General features: G+C 34.7%; 2 protein-coding genes across 15 annotated transcripts; both read left to right on the top strand.

Annotated features, from left to right (window-relative positions):
* Positions 1–6165: 6165 nt before the first annotated feature.
* LOC129284492 (SUMO-conjugating enzyme SCE1) lies at positions 6166–11113 on the top strand. Of its 2 annotated transcripts, XM_054919995.1 has the most exons (6): positions 6166–6438; positions 6563–6646; positions 10179–10331; positions 10439–10552; positions 10684–10785; positions 10891–11113. In XM_054919995.1, exons 1-5 carry the CDS (start codon positions 6373–6375, stop codon positions 10744–10746), a joined length of 480 nt encoding a protein of 159 aa, XP_054775970.1. In that variant the 5' UTR covers positions 6166–6372; the 3' UTR covers positions 10747–10785; positions 10891–11113. The 2 variants fall into 2 exon arrangements, with proteins under 2 accessions (XP_054775970.1, XP_054775969.1); XM_054919994.1 differs by having other exon boundaries at positions 6167–6438; positions 10684–11024.
* Positions 10930–20822, top strand: LOC129284491 (U1 small nuclear ribonucleoprotein A). 13 transcript variants are annotated; one of them, XR_008586876.1, is made up of 12 exons: positions 10938–11066; positions 13557–13950; positions 14735–14797; positions 14950–15034; positions 15153–15221; positions 15430–15511; positions 15745–15796; positions 18257–18363; positions 18537–18606; positions 19386–19633; positions 20244–20329; positions 20517–20569. XR_008586876.1 is itself a non-coding variant. In XM_054919985.1 (11 exons), exons 1-11 carry the CDS (start codon positions 11032–11034, stop codon positions 20557–20559), a joined length of 1077 nt encoding a protein of 358 aa, XP_054775960.1. In that variant the 5' UTR covers positions 10930–11031; the 3' UTR covers positions 20560–20822. The 13 variants fall into 13 exon arrangements, 10 of the variants coding, with proteins under 10 accessions (XP_054775960.1, XP_054775966.1, XP_054775962.1 ...); XR_008586878.1 differs by lacking the exon at positions 19386–19633 and adding an exon at positions 20123–20166 and having other exon boundaries at positions 20517–20564; XM_054919985.1 differs by lacking the exon at positions 19386–19633 and having other exon boundaries at positions 10930–11066; positions 13566–13950; positions 20517–20822.
* The last annotated feature ends 5683 nt before the right edge of the window (positions 20823–26505 follow it).

Raw genomic sequence — 26505 nt, 5'->3', positions numbered from 1 at the left:
CCCATATTAAACCAACATGCATGTTTTTTTTTATCTTAATTAATATTTTTCTTTTTTATACATTATAAATTAATTATTTAAAATAAGAGGTAGTATTATTCGATGCATTTGATTTACTTTGACTGAGGGCCGAGGGGAGGACAACGCCATGAAGATGAAAGTCAAAAAAGATTACTGCAAAAAGTGGAACGGAGGGAACTTTCAGTTTTACTACTTCGTAGTCATTTTTGAAGGGAAAATTATTTCACGTGCACGTCTTTCATGTTAGCTCCGCTACTGCAATCGAGCTGAAACACAACAGGTTCGGTGGTCCTATATATTTCTCCGGAGATCGGGAGGTGCCAGGAGTTCCAGAGGCTTCATTTTACTAACAACTACTTCACGTTAATAAAGAAATCGGAAGCCTATCTCAGTGACCTTAAATGTTTCATCCATTTTTTTCATTGAACCAATCCTACATGAAATTTGTTAAATGTAAGAAGCTTCCACGACTTGATCTCAGCCAAAACATACCTGATAAACTAGGCAATCTCTACGTGCTTGAGTTTCTCCTTCTCATGTGGTAAGATTCCCAATTCACCAATGGCATGTGCAGCATAATGTGAAAATGGAGTATATTTTGGAAATGGGTTGGGAAAATACATGGAAGATGAATATAAAGATGGAGTATGTTTTGCATATGAGTGGACTCTTTTGATATAATCTAGTTTTCAGTATGGTTTGAAACGTTGTCGTTACCGGTTGCTATATTATCAATACATTGTCTTGTTATCAATATCAAACATCAGTTAATTTTTTTACTCTAAAATAGAATTTGTATACTAGTAACTTTTTCAACTTGTTATTGTCTAATGCCTCGCTTATTAATAGCCTTTACCCTATAGTCAATGGTCATTGTCAATAGAATATCTTATAACTTATTCATTTTTAAAGAAAAATTACACGTAACAAATTCATACTTGTCACTAGCTTGTGCTTCGCTTGTCGATAGCTCTTTCTGTATAGTCACTGGCCATTGTCAAGTTATTAATAAAATATCTTATAACTTACTCAGTATTTAATGAAAATATTGCATCTAATAAATTTACACTTGTCACTGGCTAGTAACTTGCTTGTCAATAGCTTTTATCCTTGTGGTGTATAGCCGTTGTCAATAGAGTATTTTATATTTTAGTTTAACATTAAATTCAGTCACTTAATAAATTGTTACATGTATTTTGTCCACTTATAAAATCATCATTGGCCACTTGTTAATGTGATAAACATGTAAACATTTAATTATCATTCACAATCAAAACAAACTTATCATCAACATTCATATTGGCATTTACAAAGTTGACTATATAAAATGGACTAACATGTCACAAAAGATCAGTACATAATTGTCAATTAAGTTTTATCTTAAAGTCAATTTATAACTTAAATAACCCTTCTATTTCCTGTTACATGTACTTTATCAATCAATGTTAACCACCTATTAATGTATAAATATATAAACATGTAATTACCATTCACAATTCACAATTAAAACAAACTTTGTAATTAGCATTAATATTAGCATTTACAAAGTTAACTATATAAAATGAACTAACTTGTCACAAAATATTAGCACATAATCGTTAATCAAGTTCTATTCTAAAGTCAATTCATGACTCAACTAACCCTTCTATTTCCTCTTCTCATGTAGTTGTTAATTAGTTCTTCCAAGCTTTTGAAAGTTCTTAATTGCCTTCCTCAAGGGATTTGTACCTGCCCTTGTTTTTCCCGTAAAATTCTTAAACAAACTTCCCTTGCCTAAAAAAATTTGGCTGCCTTTGTCCCTTTGTAGCTTTGACCATCTTCCTTTCACTAAAAAAGGTTTAATCAGATTAGATAATTAGTCAACCTTGTGACAAATAATATTTCTAACATTTTAGCATGTACTTATTACTATATATGCTTCATGATAGTTGTCATTCATGCTGGATTACTTGTTAACGGAAGAGGGGATGAAAATTAGGTACGGAAAGAAAGATTTTACAAATAAATGATCTAGAAGGGTCTCAATCTTCAAGACATCAGATGATGTTCATCAAATGATATATATGAATTGATCACATGAATGTTTTGAAGGAGCGAATTTGTTAAATAAACATGCCAGATAGACGAGTAGTAAAAGGGGGCAAAATAAGAAAAATAAAGTACATATATCGTAAGGCTTGACACACCTTTTAGAAATAATGGAGTATATTATATACATGATACCATGATATGGTTTTGTTATTCATCTTTAGAGTAATAATTATGAAAGTTGGCCATGAACAGTCAACATCTCTAGTCAAAACGACATGAGACAACAAAATAAAAAATAATAAAAAGGAAAAAGAAAAAAAGTAAATAAAATAACCTGTTCAGTGCTTGAAAAGTTGTTTCATGTGTTTGGCTTAGGCCACGCTAGATCATCCAATGCTGGCCTTTTAAGGACCCCGAGTTTTAAAAAAATGAGATGAGTTGTAAAGATTAATTAGATTAAAAATTTCTCCAACCAATGCAGCTCAACTAATAAAAACCTATGCTGACTTTGCTATATTTGCATTTTGAATTCGACCTATATAATTCGTCGGAGTTAAACACGCCGAATGGCTCCATTCCGCACTGTAATATACACTTGATCTTTTTTTTTTTCCTGGTATCATATGTCAAATAGCTACACGCCTTATTAATTTCAAATCTTCAAAAAAATTGTCTCTGAGTAAATTGTAAACTCTTGTTATCATCCAAGCTCACAAGTGTCGGGTGCCTGGGGCAACATGGGCGAACCGTTCTTCTTCTTTTTTGCCTGAGATAAATTGCATGATTTGATCATACTGAAAGCTCAATCTCAGACTTCTCAACTGCTCCGGCCAGATCAAATTGAAGAAGTGAAGATGCGGTAATTATTTGGCGTGGATTCCATCCCTGCGCGAGGAAAGGTTTTAATTTAAAATCCAATGCGTGCCTTGCTAACTTAAGCGGAGAGAGGTCAGATTAGGATAAGTGACTGAAATCTTATTTAAAGAGGAAGGGCAGCCATTTGTGAGAAGAGAGCAGAGAAAGCAATTCGGCTCATTAGCAGATCAATTTTGGCAAAATTGTAGCACGTTTTGTTGACTGTTGGATTCGGTTGAAACTCGAAATATATAATCTTGTCAAATGGTTTGTAACGCCTGGCTTTATTGCTAATTCATCATCTGGTGTGAGAGATGTTTAGTTTGTATTGAACTTCATTTTTTAAATGTTTTTAGCCTTTTCACTTTAGTTCTTTGATTGGCTGTTGGCACTTGTTTGTACACTTAGTTGATACTCGTTTATACTTCTATGTTGATCATAGTTACATAGTAGAGTTGGTTTCATTAGTCTAAACAACCTATGACTTTTACTCCTACATTGAGAGTTTTTTCACCTTAATAATTTTGAGATCCCATTACAATTACATTATTTAATTCTATCATATATTTGTTAAATTATTTCTCAAAGATTCTTTCAAATGATAGAGAATTTATTCCTGCTGCAAGTGAGTCGTCTAATTGCGCTGTCCTCATAAGTAAAATGTAGGCAGCCTTCATAATTCAAATCGTGTCATCAATGCAGCAAATTGCCAAACTATTTTTATCAGAAAACATGTATGTAATTATAAAAGAGGAAATAAATTATAAAAATAGGAAAATAAAATATATGCATGATATTTATTTATTTTTTCAAATCTCACCGAGAAAATAAAAATAAAAAAATAAAATTTACACCTGCATGGAGACAGATATATTTGGTAACAACGATCTTCTTTTATGCTTTCCTAATTGGTCTTTTATGAGCCAAGTGGGCCTCTTCTCACATGCTCCCTCACCTGTCTATACTTTTCCTCTTCCACAACTGGTAAGCCAAGAAAAAACGCATGCATAATATTCAGCTAGCATTGTTGAATTTTAGTCTTCTCCGATTGTTATTATATTGTATTGAAAGATCCAATGTTAAGCTCCTGATGTTAAGTCAATTAATAAAAATGAAGTGGAATAGAATGCATGTGATACTAAGATTGAACTCATATAAGAAAATCAAGGGTTTTCTTTTGTCATCATTGAAGTCGAAAAATAATTGGAGCTGCAACTTCCAACCATAATTATTAAAAAGTGGCTGTGGGTGGTCAAGATAAGAATTAAGACAGCAGCTTTAACAGCTATGGTCCTGTCGCAGTAGCTCCGAACCCTTGCTTTTTTGTTGTGGAACTATGTACCAAAGGCACCATCGGCTGCGTTGGATCCAAGCCTCGTATTCATGTCCAATTAACTTTACATAGCTTTCACTCTTCTTTTTCTGAGCTAGCTCGAGAGCACTTGTCAGTCAGCATCACATGTGTGCTCAGCCATCGTGCAAGTGTCATGCACTGTGTGACATTGCTTTATCAGATGCTTGCATGAACCTGTTTCTATATATATTTAACAACTTCAGAAAATGACCCACCAAGCACTCCTCACCATCTGACAGCTTGTTTTCAGAACTCACATGATAGTTATAGCAAGGCATCTGGGAATGAGAAACAAATTTATCAAAGGTGAGAAATTTAAGTATGATTATTTGAACGACTAAATTACACTGCATGTGATGAAAGATTAGAAAAAACTAGCTAAGAGATCGAGGGTCGGTAGCTTCCTGTTGGGACCTTGTTGGCTTAATAGGGATGGATGATAGCTTTTAAAATAAGAAACAGGGAAATAATGTACTTGCTCGTTTGACTAGGAAACAAAAGCAACGTAACAGAACTGTCAAAATGATGTCTCAAATTAAACCAGCTTTGATTGGGTGTGGTAAATGTTGTTGGGGAGAGTTACTTAGCATCACCCACACGGTCATTTGTAATACCATCCTCATCAAGTCCCTTTAAAGGATGGCAAAATGTACCTGTCTCGTCCACTACATGCTGATTGATTAGTTTACTATTACACTGGCGACTATTGCGGACTAATCACGACGGAAGAGATCACTCAATGTCTCTGACTGTTTTGACAAGGTAATCATCATAACTTAATTAACTGCTTGCTTAACGGCTCTCCATATATGCCGACTACGATTTTGTTGCTTAATTTCCAAGGGAAAGCACCGCGTATACAGTCTTGAAGATTATTGTTGTCTTTCAAAATAGTGATACATTGTGCATACGCTCTCTGTGATCTTCTATATATTTGATATGTATTTAAATTCATTCATATTCTTTTGAATTTTTTTATCATGAGTATTTTTCGTGGATGACATAATTTGGTTATTTCCTGCGTAAGTTAGAAGCCTGTGTTGTTTCCTTTTTGGTGCAATGCAAATATGTTCTCGGTTAAAGTCCATTCTTTTGGTAGTAGTGAAAGTTGTTTTTTATTGCAGCGTATAATAATGTGCTTGCAGCGCCAACACCTTGTAACCCACATTTGTATGGTGTTATTGGCACTCTTAAATTTGACCGGCCTCCTCCCCTGGACATATATAAAAGATCTAACAAATACATTTGTTTGGGTTTCTTTGAGAATCCAAGGTTCATTCATTGTATCCAAAGTGCTTTCATGATCACTTTGAATCACACTTATTTTTCTTCTTCAATCTCAGAGAAACAATAATAGTATTGAGAGGCGTAGTTGTGGTGATGAGGGAATGTTGATATACGCATGTTCATGATGACAATCCGCGGATTCACACTGTTTCATTCGACATGACACGTGAGTCTCAAACGTCGAAGCTCTTTTTAAGAATTACAACAACATCATACACTGGCCTCACCGTTTCCAAGTTTCAAAATCTTTATCATACCAAATCATTCTTTGTCATTGTTACCGATCCTCGTCACCACCTCCATATCGTTTTATTTTTTTTTAATAATTAAATCGTAAACCGTGCTTTCTGTAGAGTATGAGACGCGGCAATGTTAATCATTTACAGACAACTCGCCTCTATGTTATGTTGGGCTTCTTAGATCGAAGGCCCAAGAGAGCCCGGGACTTCGGCCGGTTAGTCTGGTGATGACTGCAGGAGAAGGGGAGGATACGTCACGTGATGCGGTCGGCGTGATTCTCACGCGATGCTAAGAAAACGAGGGAATAACATTGACTTTTTTTATTGCAAAAAAGTGAAAAACGGAGAGAAGACAAGGCGGTGGGGTGCTCAAAATCAAGTCAGGGCCGTACGTTGTTTGAGATTCGAACGCAGCATAGAAAGTTCGACGTCGATACCGAAAGACAGTGCTGCAGGACAATCCTGCGCTCTCTGCTTCGTAAATTTATATATTCAAAATATAGGAGCCGGAGACTCCGTGTGACTTCGTGGGAGCATTACTGAGGGACGTAGTGTTCGAGAGAGAGCGAGGGGATAGAGAGCGAGATGTCGGGTATTGCTCGTGGACGCCTTGCTGAGGAGAGAAAGGCATGGCGCAAGAACCATCCTCATGTCCGTACCACCTCCCTTCCTTGCTGCTACTGTTTGTTTTTAGTTCCGATTCAGTTAATTTCTTACACGGCTCTCCTATGCTTCTGATGGAGTTGAATCGATGCTGCTGTTTTATGTGTTTTAGGGTTTTGTTGCGAAGCCGGAGACGCTGCCAGATGGTACGGTGAATTTGATGGTGTGGCATTGTACTATTCCTGGCAAGGCTGGGGTATGTTCTCTTTTCCATCATTTTATTTGAAATTCTTTTCACTTATCTTTGCTATTGTTTTCTGATCTATGAAATCAAATTCCCCGGGCTTTACATTCTATTGGTCTGCGATCCTGGCGCTTATTAATGCCAGTGAAGACATCGCTCTTATAAATTCCCAACAATGGAGGAGAATTGTGTAAAACTAGGTATGGAACGATGACATGCTAATAAGGCTAGAGAACAGTAGTTGGTATTTTTTACAGGAATGGGTTTTTATCAAGAAGACCAAATTGGTTAACTTGCATATGTCCAAGGGCTGATATGTCATATCAGATGCTAGTCTAAATCCTATTAATGGAATCAGTGATGATAGGGTGTTCTAGAATTGAATATTTATTATAGTAATCAAGTCACAATTCATATTGTGATTCGGGAAATTAATTTTTGATTTGTCAGTCTATTGAATTGTATGATTTTGATACGCTATGAAACATAGCTTGAATTATATCATGTAAATGATAAGTACCATAAAGAAGATAGAGGTAAAAGAAAAAACCGTTCGTATAATGATTTTGGTCATGAATCTGCTGTGTGGCAATAAAAGAAAGAGTTGTGGTCCCACTCAGGGTGCAGTACAAAGGTTTTGCTAGTTTAACTTGTGGTTTTAGGTTTGAGCTCTGGGTACTTAGCTGTGTTTAAACTTGTTGGCTGCGTTTAAATCTATTTTCTTTTTTAAAAGAGTTGTAAATTTTTCATTCCTCTATTTTTTTTGTATAACTGTTCATCTGATGAGGTATGAATTATATAACCTTATATATTTGCTGGTTAAAAAAAAAAAAAAACTTATAGCCCGTTTGGTTCAATTCCATTGCACCTTTGCAATGGTAATCTTTTCCCCATTACCATTCTAAGTATGTTTGGTTGGGTTATTGATGGTAATAAGCATTGCAATGGTAATATCCATTGCACATTTTTTGGAAATAAACATTCATAGGGAGGGGGCTATGAATGATCACTGCGCACCTGCAATCCGTTTGAAAATGTCTGTTTTATCCCCAATAGCGTAGGTAAAAAGACAACAATTGCCTTCAACATTTCTCTTTCATTTCTTCCAAGTCTCCCTCCCTCTCCAGAACTTCTTTGCCCTCTCCCTCCCTCCTCTGTCATTGGCTCCTTCTCTGTCATCTCCCTCCATCCTTCTTCCTTGTTTGCTCCTTCTCCATCAGGCTGCTTGAGCAATCAAGTTGTTGTTCTACCTTCTAATTATTGATAAATGGTAGTAGAGAACATGATAGAGGTGCCGTCATTGTCATCATGGAAAATGGAGTTCAAACTAATTCATAAGAGTTCAACCCAAAACTTAGCATTCAGTGATCTGCGGAGGGAGATGGAATGTACATTGCCAATTGAAATTACAGAACCACCTTCACTTCCTCAGCCATTGCAGCAACAGGCCCATTATCTCCGGCAGGGATCTCATGCTTCTCCGGCAGTGGTGGGGAAGGCTCCAGGGCTGATTGTTCCACTTGGGGTTCCACTTCCACTACAGTTGCTGAACTTGGAGGTCCGATCCCATTTTGGATGTGGAAGCCTTGAAGGCAAAGAGAAGAAAGAAACGGTTGTCAGGCCTGAGGAACATGAAAGTTGTGGCTGATATCAGGTTTACTGTACAATGAAGGAGTGGTTAATAATCAAGTTGGAGGAGAAGACGATGTCATAGTAATCAACATTTCTTTGATCCAGATCTGTGCTTGTGCTTGCAATTGCTTTAGACCTGTGGTTGTGATTTTTATTGATGAAGGTAGAAGAAGACAATCAATTGAGAGACGTGATGATTTTTTTCCCTTTTTTTATTGAAGGGCATTCTGGATTTATTATTTTTTATTTCATTAAATCATGAAATGTATAAAAAAAAATTTTTTTGCTCAACCTTCTTAATGACGTACCAAACATATTGATGGTAATGAGAATTGCATTACATCTCATGGGACTGCATTGCATTACCATCTTTAGGGACTTGGGAATTGAACCAAACAGGCCCTTACAGATAAACACTGCCTTCTGTGGCAACTTGCAGCGTGTAAAACGTGTTTCGATTTAGTTATTGTCACTGCACATCAAAAGCTGCATTTTCTATCTTTCATTTTCTCCTCTGCCCCTTTACTGAAACGCATTTTTCTGCCCTTGGAAGCTTATGAAGCCTTCTGTGATTTTATCCCGTTATTTTCTCAAGAAGAAAAGTCAGTTTCTTGCATTGTGTCTTTGGGTCATGTTGGGTCATTGATGACCTGACCTCTCTTTGCAGCCGATGTGAACCAGGCTGCTGGAATTGCCAGATCAATGTGAATTGTGTTTACGAGCACAACTTGCATGATTCTGACAATTCAAGCAATGATTTCAGTCATCACATGATTTGGACCTCTAATCTGTATTGTTTCTTCTGGGATTTGTGTATATTCCAGATTGGATCTTGTCTGATTTTGAAAACTATGGTTATCTATATGTCTTCTGGTTTAACTATGTAAACATCTCTTCTAGTTGCATAGTGTTTTGACTTTAAAGTTTATCAACCAAAGGTATCTTGCTTAGTAGTTCAAATGTGCCTAGCACTGCGCTTGTGGCTTTTTACACCAATGCTTCAAGGAAAATCTATCTTATCTCTTGGCATATAATTGAGACAGTTTTGCAGTTAACTAAAGTTATTCAAAGAATAATAAGAATGAAGTGCCAGAAAGAAAGTTAAATGGGTTAATTGAACCTTTCTTTTGTAGGAAATTGCTTTCAAGGGCCTATTAAGGCCTTAAGAAGTTGTTGCGATTGGAGCACCATTCCTTGTTGTTGTTGTTCTCATGCTTCATTTCTAGATTAGGATAGGATTGATTTTGGTTTTGATTTCTTAGCCCACAAGAGAATGGATTTAATGTACTTGTTTGTTTGCAGATCTTGAATACAGTTGGCATGTTCTAATTCTAACAGCTTTTGATAATATGCTCCCTTTTCTTTACATGGGATACTAGGGCAGTATTGAAATGCATGAGTTCTTGGATGATGCTATAAAGAAAATCTAGTAACATTTGGACTGGATCAATGCAAGATTTATGCATCCTGCTGCTTTATTATATCAGAAATATATTTCTATGTGCGCATATAATATTGAAGCGGTGGTCATTTGGACTGTGTGATTTATCTTAGCCTTTGAAGAAGGGTGCAGAAGAGAGAGAAGAAGTTTGCTGATATATATATATATATATATTTTAAAGCAACCAGAAAGGAAAATGCTGCAGCATTCAATTTTATATATACTCACAAGACCAAGGGGAAATGGGATGTTTTTGCTCTTTTGCATTTAACATGACATGGGTTTTATGGTAATTGAAAGCAAAAAAACTATTTTAGTTTCGAAGTTAGTTTTTTTCTTAAAAAAAAAATTAATGATATATTTTCTGACTTAATGTTTTGGAACATGATGGTAAATGGATTAACAGCTTGTTGAAATAATAGATACCTCATTATTTATCTCAATGGAAATTCTGCATTTGAATTGCTGCAGACTGATTGGGAAGGTGGCTATTTTCCGTTGACATTGCACTTCAGTGAAGATTACCCTAGCAAACCACCAAAGTGTAAATTCCCACAAGGTTTCTTCCACCCTAATGTCTACCCATCTGGAACTGTTTGCTTGTCTATACTTAATGAGGACAGTGTAAGTGTAGATCTTTTGATAAAGACAGTGCTAAGTGAATATAGTTAATGTAGTGTGATTTATACTTTTCTGAGCGAAAAGATTCTTACAGTAACTGTTGCGTGCAGGGGTGGAGACCAGCCATAACTGTAAAGCAAATTCTTGTGGGAATCCAAGACTTGCTTGACCAGCCAAATCCTGCTGATCCTGCCCAGACAGAAGGCTATCATCTCTTTATCCAGGTACTTAACTGGGAAGATTCTACAATCTCTATTTGAAACGCTGTAAATAGTTGATCAGGGTAAAATGAGGTGAGGCATTGGCATTCATATACTTCATAGAGTCTGAATATACATCATTATGCTTCATGCAGGATGCGGTGGAGTATAGGCGAAGGGTGCGACAGCAGGCAAAGCAATACCCAACTCTTGTCTAGATGATAAATGGGCACAGTTCAAGAATTATTTGTGCTATGGTAGATACTGGTTGCTGTCTCTTGTTCTAAAGTTAAAACTGTTACGTGATTGCTGGCTGCCATAATATGCAGACCCTATGGTTTTAACTGATTGTGCTTGCTCAGGTCTGGATATAATATTGATACACAACAATGTTAAAGTCAACCAATGATGCTTGTTGATAATTTCGTCAGCAGAAACCTGCTGAGGCCTGATGTTTGTTGCTACATTGCTATGACAATAGATACTTTTCTGTGAAGAGTAATATGACTGCTCTCTCTCTGTGGAACTGGAACTGGAGGTATTCCTCTATTCGTATGCATAAAACTGTAAGCCAATTGGGTTTAAGTCGCATGGGCATGATTCCATCATAGCATGGTGCTTAATGCTTATGTTTACATTCTTGACCTCTGCAAGAAAACTTTTATCGTGCCTCCATTTCCTTCCACAGGCACCTCGCTTCGTTATCATTGGAAGCTCTGCCTCGGGAAAAGGAGTTCCCTTTCCACCCCCTTTCCGCCTTAAGTCATGGCGATGCCATTTTTATAAGCTGGCTTCTTTTTGGTTTTTCAATTTTTGTCTTCCACCTGAATGAAAACATGTAGTAATAATAATAGTAACAATTTGTTTTCATAAAATATTTATTGAAGTGGTTAAATTCTAGTTAATTTCTGCTGCACAAAGAATTGGTTTATCTATGGAGGAATGATATTTAAGTTCAAAAGATTAATTTATTAGTAGTTATATTTTTAAATTTATTTTTTCTGAAAAACGAACTGCAGACACTGGTTCTGAAAGTTGCTATATGAATTTCATATGTATATTGAAAGTTACATTTAAAATTTAAATAGTTTATTTATAACCGAGACTAGTAAGTTTTTAGTTGTTTAAATTAATATTTATATTTTATTTTTTAAAAAAATGCACTGAGGTTCTATTTGTTATTAAATCAAGGGAAAATGGCAATGAAGTATTGTTGGAGAAAATTTATATTAATTAAGGATCGATGGTTGTCAAAATTTGAATAGAAAACAAGCATGAATTGATTTTTATTAATTTAGAATGAATTGTTAAAATTAAAATAAATGTCTATTGATAAAAGAATAATATAAATTAATAAGTATTCATTTCAGTTTTAACAATAAATAATTTTTATTTATATAAATTTTCTCAATCCTTGATATTTTTCTTTAAATCAATCTTCATGCCTAGATCTCATCTTTTTTTTCAATGGCTCGTTCTCATTCATAACTATCAGTAGTTGCAGTTCCTAAAGAAAATGCTAATTTTATGTGGAAGGTAATATAAATCTATATCAGAATAAATTGAATTTCATGTGCCTTGTCATTAGTAGTTAGTTCGTATCAATCAACTTTACTATTAATATACGAGCAGGTCAATTTATTTTCCTACTTCTACCTTTTCGGCCAAGAAATTCAAATTTTGTCCAGTGAACGAGACTCATTTAGGCCCGCGAGTTTCACATACAAGTCATCTATAATTCAGTGTAAGTTGTATATATAAATTTACATGTGAATTATGGTGAGTGATAATATAAAAATAAAACTGATATATATATATATATATATATATATATATATTAGTTCTAAATTATGCATTCTTCTTATATTGGGAACGTATGCTGGTGCTTTTATGGCAACTAGTGAGTGTTGCATAGAACTCAAGAAATAAGTTGTGCAGTATTTCTAAGATTCATTGGAATTTTTGTATCATGTATAAATTTTATAGCTCCATGGTTTCTGATGTAGATGTTATATCATAATTAGTTAACAAAATTTATAATTTATTATACCAATATTATGTGAAAAATCAATTTACAAAAAGTTTATCAAGTTTCATGTTGGTCATTCTTTCACGGTGAAAGAGAAGATAAATCATAAGTTTTAATTTATGACTCACCTATACGATTTTATTTTTAATGAATATATTTTGAGACCTTTTTATATATGTTATATGGAATTTAAAAAATGTCATAAATTTATAACTTGTAAATTATAAGTTTTAATTTAGGAAAAATATCAATTAAGGACTGTTGGAAAGAATTTATATCAATTAAGGATTACTTGTTGTCAAAACTTGAATGGATATTTGTTAATGTCAGTTTTTTATCAATAAGTATCTATTCGAATTTTAACAATAATTTATTTTAAATTAATAACAATTAATTTTATTTTTTATTTAAGTTTTGATAATAATTAGCCTTTGATTAATATAAATTTTTTCTAGTAGTCCTTGATTACAATTTTTCTTTTAATTTATGACTCATCTATGCAATTTTATTTATCACCAAAAAGGAAATTACACACACTGATAGCTTAAACGAATAAAACACAAAAACAACTTACATGCGACCTAACACGCAAAACTCACCAAAAATAAACAAAACAATCTGAGCAAAACAAGTTCAAATAATAATCAACCAACATCAGTTTTGTTCCAATCATTTTAGAAACAATCAAAAACAGAAATTCAAACACAAATAATTCTATTCCTTTGTTTTTTTTTTTAACCAGCAAAGGTTTGTATTCTGGTTGATTTATGTTTTATTATACAAACACATAAAATATTCATTGTCTGATTTTTAATTAAAAGTTGTCTTGGTCCAAAAAAGACAAATAAAAGGTTGAAAAACCTTTTTGCGGATATTTAAATTTTTAAAATAAATAATTAGATGCTAAAAACTATATTTTGTTTAGAGAGTGGGGGATAGAAAAAATAATTCTGCTGATCTGGTTTCGTTTTTGGCGCACCAAATTGATAACTCGCAAAGTCTTTTCAGGGAGGGATCCTCCTATTCAGAGCTCCAATCGAGCCCCATGGACGACATGGCTGCCTACTACACACAGTCCCAACCCTCGACACATCATACTTTTCCATATTATCAACATCCTCATCCGTCGTCGCTTGCGGTGGTGCCACCACCTCCTGGGGCGGCTGCTCCTCCGGTCCCTCCCCATCTTCCTTCGCAGTATGGGTCCTACCAGCAACCCTTGTTTTCTTCTTACGGCCCTCCTAATCCACTTCAGTATTCCGCCGACGAGGTTCGGACTCTCTTCATCGCCGGCCTTCCCGAGGATGTGAAGCCTCGCGAAATCTACAATTTGTTTCGAGAGTTCCCCGGATACGAGTCATCACATCTTCGGAGCCCGACTGAATCGTCGCAGGTACTGTATATATTTTGTGGTCTCGAATATTTATGCTATGTTCAGTCATGTCTTCCTGATGTAAGATAGGACCAGAACAAGAACACCGGTAGCTCAATAACTTCAATATAATTTATGATTAAAAATAAAACTTAAACGCGTCGATGTAAGATAGCAAGTAGCTTTTGTGTAATCTACAAAACCAATTAAAAAGCAACTAAAATGCTGCTAACAATCAGAATCCTGCGAACGGATCCCAAAACTCGTAGCTAAGTTCAAAAATACCAAATCAATTTAAAATCTCAAATGGCAAGCCCTAAGTTAAAACCCTAGTCAAATCTGTTTGCGTTTTGCCTCATCCAGCATTTTAGTTCGTGTGTGGTGATATGGCATTCTCCATGCAAGGGCGCTGTTTAAATCTAGTTAACTGATGATTTTGGTTATACCTGTTTCCCTGTATTCCTTGTAGCCATGTCGTGTCAGGCTATAAACAGATTAACTTCATGCAGCATTGTAATGGTGAAGTTTCTTACATACCAATGATCTCTGAGCTTGATTTATGATGTTAACGTGTATAAAACAATTTGATTAATGGAGTCAGATTTCTGGTTGCTGGCTTGTTCATCGTACAATTATGATAATCTCAATCTGGCCTTTCTGATGAAATGTGTGCTCACGTTTCTTCACAGCCTAAAGCAAATTAACTTTAATAACCCTTTATCTTGTTGTAACACATTTTATTTTAAAGTATTTCATTCTTAAATTTCTCTGTTCTGATACCTTCTTTTCTGTTGAGTGTTGACAGGCTTTTGCTTTTGCTGTATTCTCTAATCAGCAGTCTGCACTTATGGCAATGCATGCGTTAAATGTAAGAGGTCTTATTACACCATACATGTTTATAAGTTAGAAGATATGCTTGGTAGCTTAGAGAACATACCAATCAGTTGATTTTCAATGTAAGGGGAGAAACAAATTATTTCACTTGGGTGTTAACATCTCTTGAGTTTGCTTGGTTTGCAGGGGATGGTCTTTGACCTTGAAGAGGGGTCAACTCTATATATAGATTTAGCGAAATCCAACTCTAGGTCTAAGCGCACAAGACTAGGTCTTCTTCCCAGTCATTTTTAACCTTCAACTGAATTCTTTTATCTGTGTATTCTATGCTTCAAGTGCTTCCAAGTTCCAACTGAATATTTTGGGCTCTGATTGATTGCTACAAACAGATGATGAAATAGTTGGCTCAGATAAGAAGGCTAGAGGATCTTCTTTTTCAGCAGCAACTCCTGATTCCGGTGAGCTGGTTTTGCTTGGTTGTTTTAGTTTATAGGTGCTCTCAATATTTGCTACTTGTTTGACATTTTTCAGTTTGCTATCCTAGCATTTTTTTATGTTCAGTTCAATATCTAATCTCTTACTTGGAGACCAGTTAATGATTGATCACACCAAGGACACTTTATCTATGGGCTCACTTTGCACATGTTTTGCACGCTTGGGCACTAGCAGGTGTTGGCAGCATACACATGCCTGGAATGGGTAATTCTGCTTACAACACAAACACGTATGGTTATCCATCTGCACGAAGGTCATATGCACTACTTGAGCACAACTTTTTTATGTGGAACTGATGTGTCTTAATATAAAGCACATCTTTTTTAACTTTTTGAAAGTTACTTAGGAGAGATCTATTTCTTTTATAAAAGAATTAATGCACTATATTTGAAGTCAGACCGTTGGATTTGCCTTTTGAAGTTGTTGCCTTTGTATGTCAGAGTCTCATCTAATTGGATTATTATTTGTTTGTTTTCTATTATTTAGCCCATGGTATGTTGATGGTAAAGCTTTTAATGACAGTGCAGCACCAAATTTGGTGAGTTTTCTCTTCCCAATTTTCTTCCTTTTGCTTTTCTCAATTTATAATGTTTGAGCCGTAATGTCAAGTTTGTATTTAGTCATGTCTTTTTTTGTACCTTGTCATAATTTTTTGAATTACGTTATCTTCAAATGGTTATATCTTTAGTGTTCAACAGAACCAGCACATAGTGCTTTGATTATGGCATGCCTTAATTACATACGGTGATCAATAAGCGATAAAATCTTTGTGTGTGTGTGTGTGTGTGTGTGTGTTGTTGCAGTTGTAGAAAACTTATTTAAAAGGTGAGATTCCACATATTTGTTCTGATGTCTGAAGTATAAATGGTCTGCCTCCATTTTTCGCCTGTCTTTGTTTATCTGTGACCATGTTATAGGGGAGATAACTATTTCTCTGGTTCTGCTGTGCTGCATTTGTTTCTTCTTCTTAACAGAAGTTAGCTTTCTAGTCTTTTAGAGGTGTCAGAACTTATACACTTAGTTTCCTTTTGGGGAAATAGTGCAGCTGTCCGCTTCTTTTGACCACTAAGCGCTAGAATTTTCATTGGAGGTGATATGTGCAGCAGTAATGTTTCCACTTTTCAGTCAGGGGGTAGTTGTTGGCTCTGCTATAGACTCGCTTTTATTTCAATACAGCTCGGAATCAAATATTGACTATCTTTTTCTATAATTGGTTGGATTTAGACATCCCTTCCTCTCTTTTGAATCAGGGCTTGTTTCCTTTTCTTTCCTTTTTTTTTTTTTCAAAGGAGAAGTTATAGTCTCCCTTTCCTTGGGTCATTAGAGTACATTGAGAACTTCTTCCTTATTTTACCAACGGTGGTGAAGTTTAGTAGGAGTTAGTTCCTTACAATGTGGTGAACCAAGGCCCTATATGGTATGTGGGATTGGGACTGGCACTGAGAAAACCCTACTTTCCATGTTTGGTATGGATCATTGAGTAATCCCAATCCAATCCCAATTCCACCGTACATGGGATTATTCAGTACCACCCACCTTTTGGTATTACAAAATTAATCTTGGGATTGAAAATATTCGGTCAAAATTGCCCTCACCTATCTCTCTTCCCCTCGTCCCTACCCTTCCCTTCCCTTCCCTTCCTCAATAGCTGATGATGTGTCTTCTACCTACAATGGCTGTCCCTTTCATTCTCTACCTCCCAATCTAGTTTTCTTGCTGCAGTACACGATAGATATTGTTGGCATCTGTTACAGTGACCTTTCTATTTTATCCTCACTTCTTGTGCTCGTTCTTCAGAACCCTATTTTGTTTTTGTGCAAAAGGAGGTTGGGGAAGATAAGAACTTTTCTCCACGCTTGGTAAATGCACCGATCAGGCACTGATGAAGTTCGATTTTGCTATATCTGGGTTCATCTTCCTCTCACCATCAATGTCAACAGCAAGTCACTGGTTTGAGTTTGAGTTTGCCATTGATGTGTTCAAGTTCATCTTTTTCTAGATTTGGGTTTGGCGTCCCACCATTGATGGGTTCAAATCTTCCCTTTCGTGTGATTGTGCTAGGTTTGGGATCAAGTTTGTCATCTTTCTCTTTGGAATGTAGATCGGTTCATCTTCAACCTTCGACTGTGTGTTTTTTTTTTTAATTAATGATAAGGGGCATTATAGTATTTTGATAATTTTTTGTTGATTATAAAATAAAATTAATACTAGTATTTCATTTAAATAATATTTCATACCAAACATAGTTTTAAAGCCTCGATTCCAACTCCAATCCCAATCCCAATCCCATTCCTTCAAAATTCATACCTACGTACCAAATAGGGCCCAAGGTTTGAGTCCTTATTGGGAAAATGTGCCCACATTTAGTGCCAACCTTGCTTTGAACAGGCTTGTCTCTAGAAAAAAGAATACTTGTGTGCAATAAAAAAAAAAAGCTCTTCAAAACAAAAAATTGATCATATTATCAAGATTTTGTTCTTATATCACTGTTCAGTTGCGTGCTTTCTAATTGGGTAATGGAAAGAGATTTGCAATGTGCATGATCTTATCTTTTTACATGGACGGGAACTTCATATATGCTCCTGTTCCTGTAGTACTATTTATTAGGCTGTTGAAGAGTATATTACTTAACATCATATATTGGGCCTCCTGAGTTATGTCCTTCAAAGTTCCTGCTATTTACATCATATATCTATCAAGAGTACATTGCTTTACATTATATATCGGGCTTCTTAAGATGAGTTATATCCTTCAGGCTATACCTATACGCTCCTAAGTATTTCCTTTAATGGTGTGGCTAAACAATATTTGTTTTGATTCAATGGGTTTCTCATCTATGAATTATTGTGTGTTATCATTTTATTTGTTTCTTCTTTACATGCCATGAAATTTGAACTCTATTTATTATGCAACTTACTTTTCCACTTCATGTAATATTTTTGTCTTTTATTTATATAGTTATTTTTGGTTACATATCTTTTTGCCTTTTATCTGACAGAGTAACTCCTCTCGCATTCCACAAAATGCGACCCCATGTCCAACTTTATTTGTGGCTAACCTGGGGCCATCTTGTACTGAGCAAGAGCTAATGCAAGTATTTTCCAGGTCAGTATTAATCTCATAACATTATATTTACCATTCTCCTCTCTTAATGTTGATTCAATCATGTGACATGTGGGAAAATCGTTATCCTCAACACCAACATGACACATGAACATTGACGTAATATTATATATGAAAAGTCAGATGGATTTGAGTTTGATTATTGCATTTGTCAGATGTCCTGGATTTTTGAAACTGAAGATGCAGAGCACATATGGAGCTCCAGTTGCATTTGTTGATTTTCAGGTATTTATTTCGTTTTCTTTTCCTGTAGCATTGACGCCTGACTATGCAGTAATTACTAATTAGGACGCTCTTATAGCTCGATTTGTACTGTTTGCCAGATTTATGTTAACGATTAATTCCTTCGTTGCTCCCTTTTTATTATTCATTTGACAAATAAATAAAGAAGTATAAAATAGGGAAAATCAGAGGTCCCACAGACGAATTCTAATCACCAAGAAGTCCCACGAAGTGCAAAAATAAATCTTAGGTCATGTGGGCTTTGATTGCAAATATGTTCTGGGGTGCATTTACCAAAGTGCCCTTATTTTAAAAATAAAAAATCCAGGAAAAACACCCGCAAAACTGAGAACTGGGAAACCTGGAAAATCAATAGACCCAGATTTTCCTCTTTCCCATAGCATAAACATGCCATTGAATTAGAGTGACTGAAGGTTTCGCACAGCAAAGGGAATTTCAAAGTCGGAATCTTTCGAGGCTTTTCAAAATCAGACCCAATAACTCCATTCTATAAAGAAAGCTCCATAGGCAACTCCACTTTTTGATGAGATTTGCTCTCAAACATCTTAGGGGATTCCATATCAATATCTGGTGAGCCCACACAAATGACCAAATCAGGTGACGATAAAGAATATCCTAACAGTGATCTACCTAAAAAATTCATCCCCATTCGATGAGATTGTCAGGAAACCACAATTGAAAAATATAATATCTATAGCCGATTAAGCAGTGTGGAACAAAGCAAGAAATGGGCTCTCTTACCATCAACCACATTTTTTCAGAGTACAGCTTGTTGGAAACGCTGCAGTGCTTCTCTTCACCTTGGATTTGTGCTGGGGTGCGGAAACCGGAGAAGCTAGCAGAATCAAATCTGATGTCGCCAGAGATGGAAGAATGGCGATGGTGGTGATCAGTTTGGATGAGCCTATTCAAGCACGAATCAAAGGATTGTTATTGGACTGACGGGGTCCCCTCTGGGTGAGATACTAGCTCTGGTCAAATGGTGGTGGCGAAGTGTGCATCAAAGATGGTGAGTTCAAGAGAAATCCACCCGTCATGGCTACTGTTACCAGTATCCATAGCACCACCATTCCAAGCTACCATTCTAAGCAAATGCAATCAACTATGTTCCTCCAGGAAAGAAGCCCCATTGAACCCCAGTGGGGTCATAGCAGAGAATGGTGGATCATGTTGATGTTGACGGTGGTGCTGGAAAGGGCATTTTAGTAAATGCACTCCAAAACTTGTTTACAATTAAAGCCCATGGGATCTCTCAGTTATTATTGCATTTTGTGGGACTTTCTGGTAATTAGAATTCATCTATGGGACCTCCGCATGATTTTTCCTATAAAACAAGTGCAATGATGATGATGACATGAAAATTGTTGCGAAATCTGTCAGCGCATTAAATTTAAACCAGTATAGGTTTGTTTTTAGAAGTAATTCATATCATTTGGACGTGTTGATACTAATCTATTCATTTCTGACAATTTGGGGCTTGATCCGACTGATCATGTAGAACGTTCTGTGAAGATCTGAATGTTATTTTTCTCTTGCAAAAATGTACGCCAAGTTCTTTTGGATTCTGACTTCTCCTTGGGTGCTAGCTTTTTTATTCCTGATTGTATACCTGTGTGCAGGATGTTGCCAGCTCAACTGGAGCTCTAAACAGTTTGCAAGGCACCGTTCTTTTCTCCTCAGCAGCTGGCGAGGGAATGCGGTTAGCGTATCCTTTGGTCACTCCGCATTTTAATGCTCAATTTTCTTTTGCTGTGAGAAGGAAGGAAGGGGGGGGGGGAAGCAATCAAAAGATTAGGACTGGGGAGGAAAATGCGCTTGTCCTGTATCTCATCCTTTCTGATCATGCTTTATTGACTTCCCTAATGTTCTGTTTTGCTTAACAAGAAATCTAGATATGCAAAGTCACGGATGGGGATGCGGAAGAAGCCCAAGTAAGCTATGCGCTACAAAAACAATCAAATATAAGAGAATAACGTGAAAATAAAAGGACGAATGCGACGAGAGACTCAGAGTCTCGATCAGTCACCTCGGCATGTGTCTGATAGATTGAAGATTGAGTCGATCAATGCTCTACGCGAATTTCTGAATTTCATTTTTTTTTTTCCCATTGCCGTTGTCAGCGTTTTCCAAATCTTTGTATCAAATTTTCTTTCATGTAAAGCACATGATGGTTAAAGGAGTGTTTTTCTGTCGTTCTAGTGCCCTTTGTTTTCAATCCCACGCAGTGTATTGGGGCATGCGTATATTTACGTTTCATACACGCGCTCTCCTCAATTATCAACTGTTGTATTTGGCTCATCCCCCCCCTCCGGGGCGGGGGTTTGACGTTTTATATTTTATATCAATGACATTATTGATTTTTACTAGTTAAAAATATATTGGCGATGTCAGCATCAAAGCCAAGATTTTGACACTCCCTAGTTTTCGCTTGTGGAAACATTTTCTTTTCCTTTTTCCGGTGAAATTTTATCTAAGTAGATTACCACTTCCATTCATTCTTTTTCGTGTTTAATCTTTTTTATCTACAAACTCTAGTCTGCACTCCTATAATATAATTTTTGTATTAGGAATTTACAACTCAAAAAAGCTAATTAATTCAAGTTAGATTTTAAGTATTAAATTTCAGAAATTTACAATTCAATATTTCAATTATGCAACTATTATGATGAATTTATAATTTATTTTAAAAATTTTAATATAATTAAAAAATAAAAAAATATTTTTTATTAAAATTTGAAATAAAAGTTATAAATTTATGTAAAATTAAAAAAATGAGTTATAAATTTTTAAAATTTAACTTTTGAGATTTAAATTAATTGATATTTTTGGAACGGTCATTCTCCATTTGGAATTCTTTCGCCGTGTCACTCTTGACTTTTGAACGACAGTTTCACTATATTTTATGGATGGTTTTTTAGGGAATGACGAGGAAGGATCCCATAAAAAGATTAATGTTCACTTAGGATTTTTTTCATAACTGAAGTTCTTAAATTTACTACTGCTTTTTATATGTTTTAATATTAAATTTTTTTATTTAACATTAATTTTGTTATGATGTCCTTACTTATCATTTTCTTATGATTTTTTGAGGAATAGTCATCAAATAACAGGACGAAAAATGCTGCACCCTCTGTCGCACCGCACCCTATATTTGATAGGTCTTGGCGGTGTATAAGGGTAATTTGATGCGCCTCTTATTTATTTTATAATACATTAAATGTATTTATAATTTGATTGATATAATTATCTGTTCATTGCCATCTGTCACTTTATTTATTATATATAATTTTTATTTTTTTAAAAAAATAATTTTGTAGTGAAACTACAATGAAGAGAAAATTTTCGAAGTACCTGGGTAAATTCAATTACCCTTATTGCAAAGGATAATATACCGTATAATTCTTCCTATATTGTAATACTTGACAACCTTTCTCATTAACAAATGTTCAAAATCTGAATACGCTTCCTTCTTTATGGGATTCAAGTGAAGTGATTTGAACCTCCCCAAGTTCATGTTCTGAATAGAAGTTGCAGCTGCCTGGAGGAGGAGGTGTGATGAGATGAGCGTCAGCTTTTGAATGCCTCTCTGCTCTGTGTTTTCGTCTTTCTTGGATTCCCAAGTCAGAACTGCAGAACCAACCAAAAGAGTCCCAAACTTGAGCAGTCAAAGTCAGAGAACACTATTTCTCTTTTCCTGAACTAGCTAAGCATCTGAATTTTGCGCGCCAAAAAGGGATGAAGAAAAGGCCGCCTTTAAAACTCCAAGTCCAAGTGAAGAAAGCGAATTGTCGCAAATAATAAACAACGAAAAAGTCAATCGCAATAAAAGTCTCATTGAATTCCCCTCTCCCATTTTTCACTTTTTTCTTCAATCATGGAAATCTTGCATTGCAATTACTCCCCCAGCGTCTCCATCGTACAAACAAGTTATCTCCCTCCCATGCACTTGGTTCACTGTATTCGATGACTTTGGTGCCAATAATTTCAGACACATCTATAATAAATATCACTCTCTCCTATTCTTATTATAAATAAGATGCCTTTTAAAAAAAATTTATTCTTAATATAAGGCACAACAAGGTTAATAGGAATAAAATTAGAAGAAAAAAATTCATTTTAAGACATATCTAATGAATTAACTGTTATTCATTAATTTCAATAAAGTATTAGTTGAAAATGTTTTATAATAAGGATAACAAAGAATTCCTTTACACAAATGCACAATTATTAATCCTTCCAAACCTATTTATAAAATAGGGAGATAAATATTGTTTGGTTTTATTTATGAGGCATGCTTTTGACTTTTTCTTATTCATTTCCCTTTTTACCTCCTATAAATATTGGTGAGACAATTATGTTGTTAAGGAAATAATATTTAATATAGGATCAAAGTTAGAAACTTAATAAATTTTTTGAAAGATTTAATGAGTTTGAAGGTTTGCATTGATTTTGTTGAAACATATAAAAAATAACTTATAAATCAGTTCCAAGGGAATGCTTTAGTATCCTTTTAGTGAGATTAAGTCTTACTAAACTGTTTTTATTAGATGACAACCGTCAAGATAAATAAGGCATTCATCGTCATATGCATGCATTGAAAGAAAATCATCAGGTTAAGTTTTAAAGTTATCAACTCCCCCGATTTCAAGTTCAGCTAGCTTTGAAAAAAGCGTCATTGAGAAGAGAAAGAATCGTTGTCATGTAACCTAATCCATCAAAGACATGTAGAATTTAATTATTGGTTAACATCAACAAATTTTCTTTGGCATGTATTGGGAGTGTTTCTTGCAAGTCTTGTTAATACGGCACCATACTCGATGATTGATTCTAATGTTGCCCATTTTTAATAATATCGTGTTATGCACACAAAGCTTGCTTAAAGCGTTACAACCAAAATTCCCAAAGCTACAACCTTGCTTTTACGTTTATTTTATAGCAAAGCAAAAAGGCAAGAGCAAAGTTAGCCCATTTTCTCCATCACCCTTGGCTCTGTTCTCAAAAGTAGCCTACGCCAGGACAGAAAACATTATTGTGTTCGCAGCGCAAACTAATAAAAAAATCTTCAGATTATTATTATAATAGCAAATGAATCAGAGACACCAGAGGCAAAAGGCATGTGCATATTTTAAAATTATTATTATGTGAGCTGTCATGCAATAGTGTGAGAAGTATCCTTAGTTGTTCTGTTTATTTCATCCTTCTTAGCCTCGTGATTTTTTTTTTTTTTTTGGGTTTTGGCAAGCCTCTAGTTTCATTTAGTATCATTTTTAATTATGGGTTCAAATTTTGGTCTTGCTTGGTTTTTTTATTCTCCCTTTAGACCACTATATCGTATTGGTTTTAGATTGTGATGGAAGAAAACTAAAGACGTAAGCGACCAAATACAATTTTGGGATTGGAGGCAAGCATAGCTTAGATTCGAAATTGGAATCACGAATAAATCTTTTTGTTTTTTTTTAAATAAAAAACATTTTGCAGTGACCTAATCCAATGAAGTGATGCGTTGACAATTGCCATCAAATAACTACTACTCTCTATTTTTTAAAAAATATAAAATATTTTTAACAGATTTCATTTCTCAATTAAATAATTATTTATTTTTTAATTAATTTTATCTTTTTATATTTATCTCTATTAAACATCTATAATAAATATAAAATTATTTATTAATGAAAGCATTTAAAAAAAAGACAATGATTACATCTCAAAAAACTAAAAATATTTTATATTTTTTAACATTCAACTCCTTAAAAAAATACTTTATATTTTTAAATGAAGGAAGTATGTAAAATTATCCTCATAATTATGTTGATAAATAATTAATAGAAAAAAATGGTTACAACAGTTATTTTAAAAAGCCTCCCCTAAACATGATTGGGAGAATTGCACATAAGGCCCTCAAACTAGAAAAAGTTGCAACTAAGACTTAATGCATTATGAATTTACTCTGTAAGCCCATAGATCTTTGATGTACATATGTTTTAGCGAGAAAAGACCCATTTACTCCTCGTAAAACTAACCAGTGTTCAACTATGATCTCTTCTTCTTTCTCTTCTCTTCCTCTCTCTTCTTCATCTTCTCTTCCTTAAATTTGACATAGAAGGCCTTGAATTTGCTTGTAAGTTTCATCATAGAATCTATAACAATTTCTAAATGAGGCATAAGGGGGATATGTTGTTTGAAGGGAGTTGTACTTTGTAACATTAGACATTATTTTACTTTTGAAAGGGGTTTATTCATCTTTCATTTAGATACATATTTTGACTAAGTGTTGAAATTCAAATGAACTCAATTTCTTCTTGTAGTGAGATTTTCAATGACTGCTATAGAAGTTGTAAAAATCAGAACTTGTTATGACTAAGTTGTGAACATCTAAAGTAAAAAATGTTGGACTTTGAATTGTATATAACTAAACCTATAGACATATAGTTGTAAATTTGTAAACTTTGGCAAAATGTCAACTTTGAACCTTTACTTGTCAAGATATAAACTTTTACTTATAAGTATTTGAACATATACTAGGAAATATTAAGATCTTTACTTGTAAATTTTTTACCTTTACTAATTTGAGTAGGAGCATAAAATAGTTCAAGTGTGAAATTTTTTACTAGCTAATAGAACATCCCAATAATGTCAAAGCTCAAAGTGTCCTTGCACTATATAACACTCTAGCTTTTCACGAAAATATAATTTAATATTCAACTTTAGCTACTAAAACACTTACCATAGAAAAATGTCTACCATGGAATTAAAGGGTAACTAATTTTTAAAATACTATCATAATAAATAATGGTTTACTATAGTAAAAAAAATTTAGATGTCATTTTCAAAATCTACCATAGTAGAAAAGAAACTACCACGATAATTAAAAATTAAAATACTTTATAAAGTTTACCATGGTAGAAAGAGCTTTCCTTACAATGAAATAGTTCACAAAATGGATTACCATCCTTTTGATTTTGAGAATTGACACAAGTCTACTTAAGCTAAAATTTGACTAATGTGCTGTGGCACGTGGCATAATCCCAAACTCCTTTGATTTTATCCTTTTTAAGTTCTGAATGATCCGACTTCATTTCGAACCCAAATCTTAGGCAGAAATCATAACTAAAAACACTTGTTAGATCTTTCTAAACACACATCATGTTAATTCACAACTCAACCTCATTTAACTTAGCTTAATCCAATTAAAATTTTCAAAATGTTACAAAATTCAAGGCCTTCTGCATCAAATGTAAGGAAGAGGGAGAGAAGAAAGGTAATGAGAGAAAGGAGAGGAAGAGGAAGAAGAGGGAGGAGGAGGAGGAAGAGATTGGAGTTGAACACTGGCTGGTTTTGGGAGGAGTAAATAGGTCTTTTATCAGTAAAACATATTTGCATTTACAGCCTTCCAACTTGTAAAATAAATTTAGAATATATTGGGCTGTACTTTCATATTTCTCTGGTATGTGCGTCTAGGTGTAATTCTCCCAATATGATTATTAGCAGGGTGCTCGAATTTTACTTTGCAGGCCATCACATTTTTCTAAATTACCAGAATACCCCCGTGGAAGTGCCTTTAAGCAAGATAACTCAATTTGAAAAGGACAAAATTGCCCCGCTATGCCCATCGTTATTGCGTGGAAGGAAAGTCAATTCCTAACGGTATCCACCGACCACCGACCACCGACCTACCTCTTCGCTCTTCCCCCCCTTCAGAATTAATAATAATAATAATACTCTTCAACTAATTATGAGAAACGAATTAAAATTTTGAAATTTATGTTTTTTTCTTTTCCTTATCTGGTTTTTAATTCCATTTCACTAACCGCCAAAAGACAACAACCAAAGCTCACCGCCATAGAGCAGATGTTACGTCATATTTTAATCCCAACATGCATT

Source organism: Prosopis cineraria, unplaced genomic scaffold (genome assembly GCF_029017545.1).
Source record: "Prosopis cineraria cultivar Desert tree isolate PC_DT_omini unplaced genomic scaffold, ASM2901754v1 PC10, whole genome shotgun sequence".
In the NCBI taxonomy this organism is placed as follows: domain Eukaryota; kingdom Viridiplantae; phylum Streptophyta; class Magnoliopsida; order Fabales; family Fabaceae; genus Prosopis; species Prosopis cineraria.
Note: the sequence above shows the minus strand (reverse complement) of the source record. Positions and strands in the feature narration are given on the sequence as shown.

What these genes read in the sequence shown, in the direction of transcription:
- LOC129284491 (XM_054919982.1), top strand. Translation starts at nt 11,032, where the DNA reads ATGACTGCTCTCTCTCTGTGGAACTGGAACTGGAG. An exon ending in TGGCAATGCATGCGTTAAAT is followed by an intron (nt 14,798 to 14,949) that starts GTAAGAGGTCTT and finishes CTTGGTTTGCAG; the next exon opens with GGGATGGTCTTTGACCTTGA. An exon ending in GGTTATCCATCTGCACGAAG is followed by an intron (nt 15,512 to 15,744) that starts GTCATATGCACT and finishes TCTATTATTTAG; the next exon opens with CCCATGGTATGTTGATGGTA.
- LOC129284492 (XM_054919995.1), top strand. Translation starts at nt 6,373, where the DNA reads ATGTCGGGTATTGCTCGTGGACGCCTTGCTGAGGAGAGAAAGGCATGG. An exon ending in CTATTCCTGGCAAGGCTGGG is followed by an intron (nt 6,647 to 10,178) that starts GTATGTTCTCTT and finishes GAATTGCTGCAG; the next exon opens with ACTGATTGGGAAGGTGGCTA. An exon ending in CTATACTTAATGAGGACAGT is followed by an intron (nt 10,332 to 10,438) that starts GTAAGTGTAGAT and finishes TGTTGCGTGCAG; the next exon opens with GGGTGGAGACCAGCCATAAC.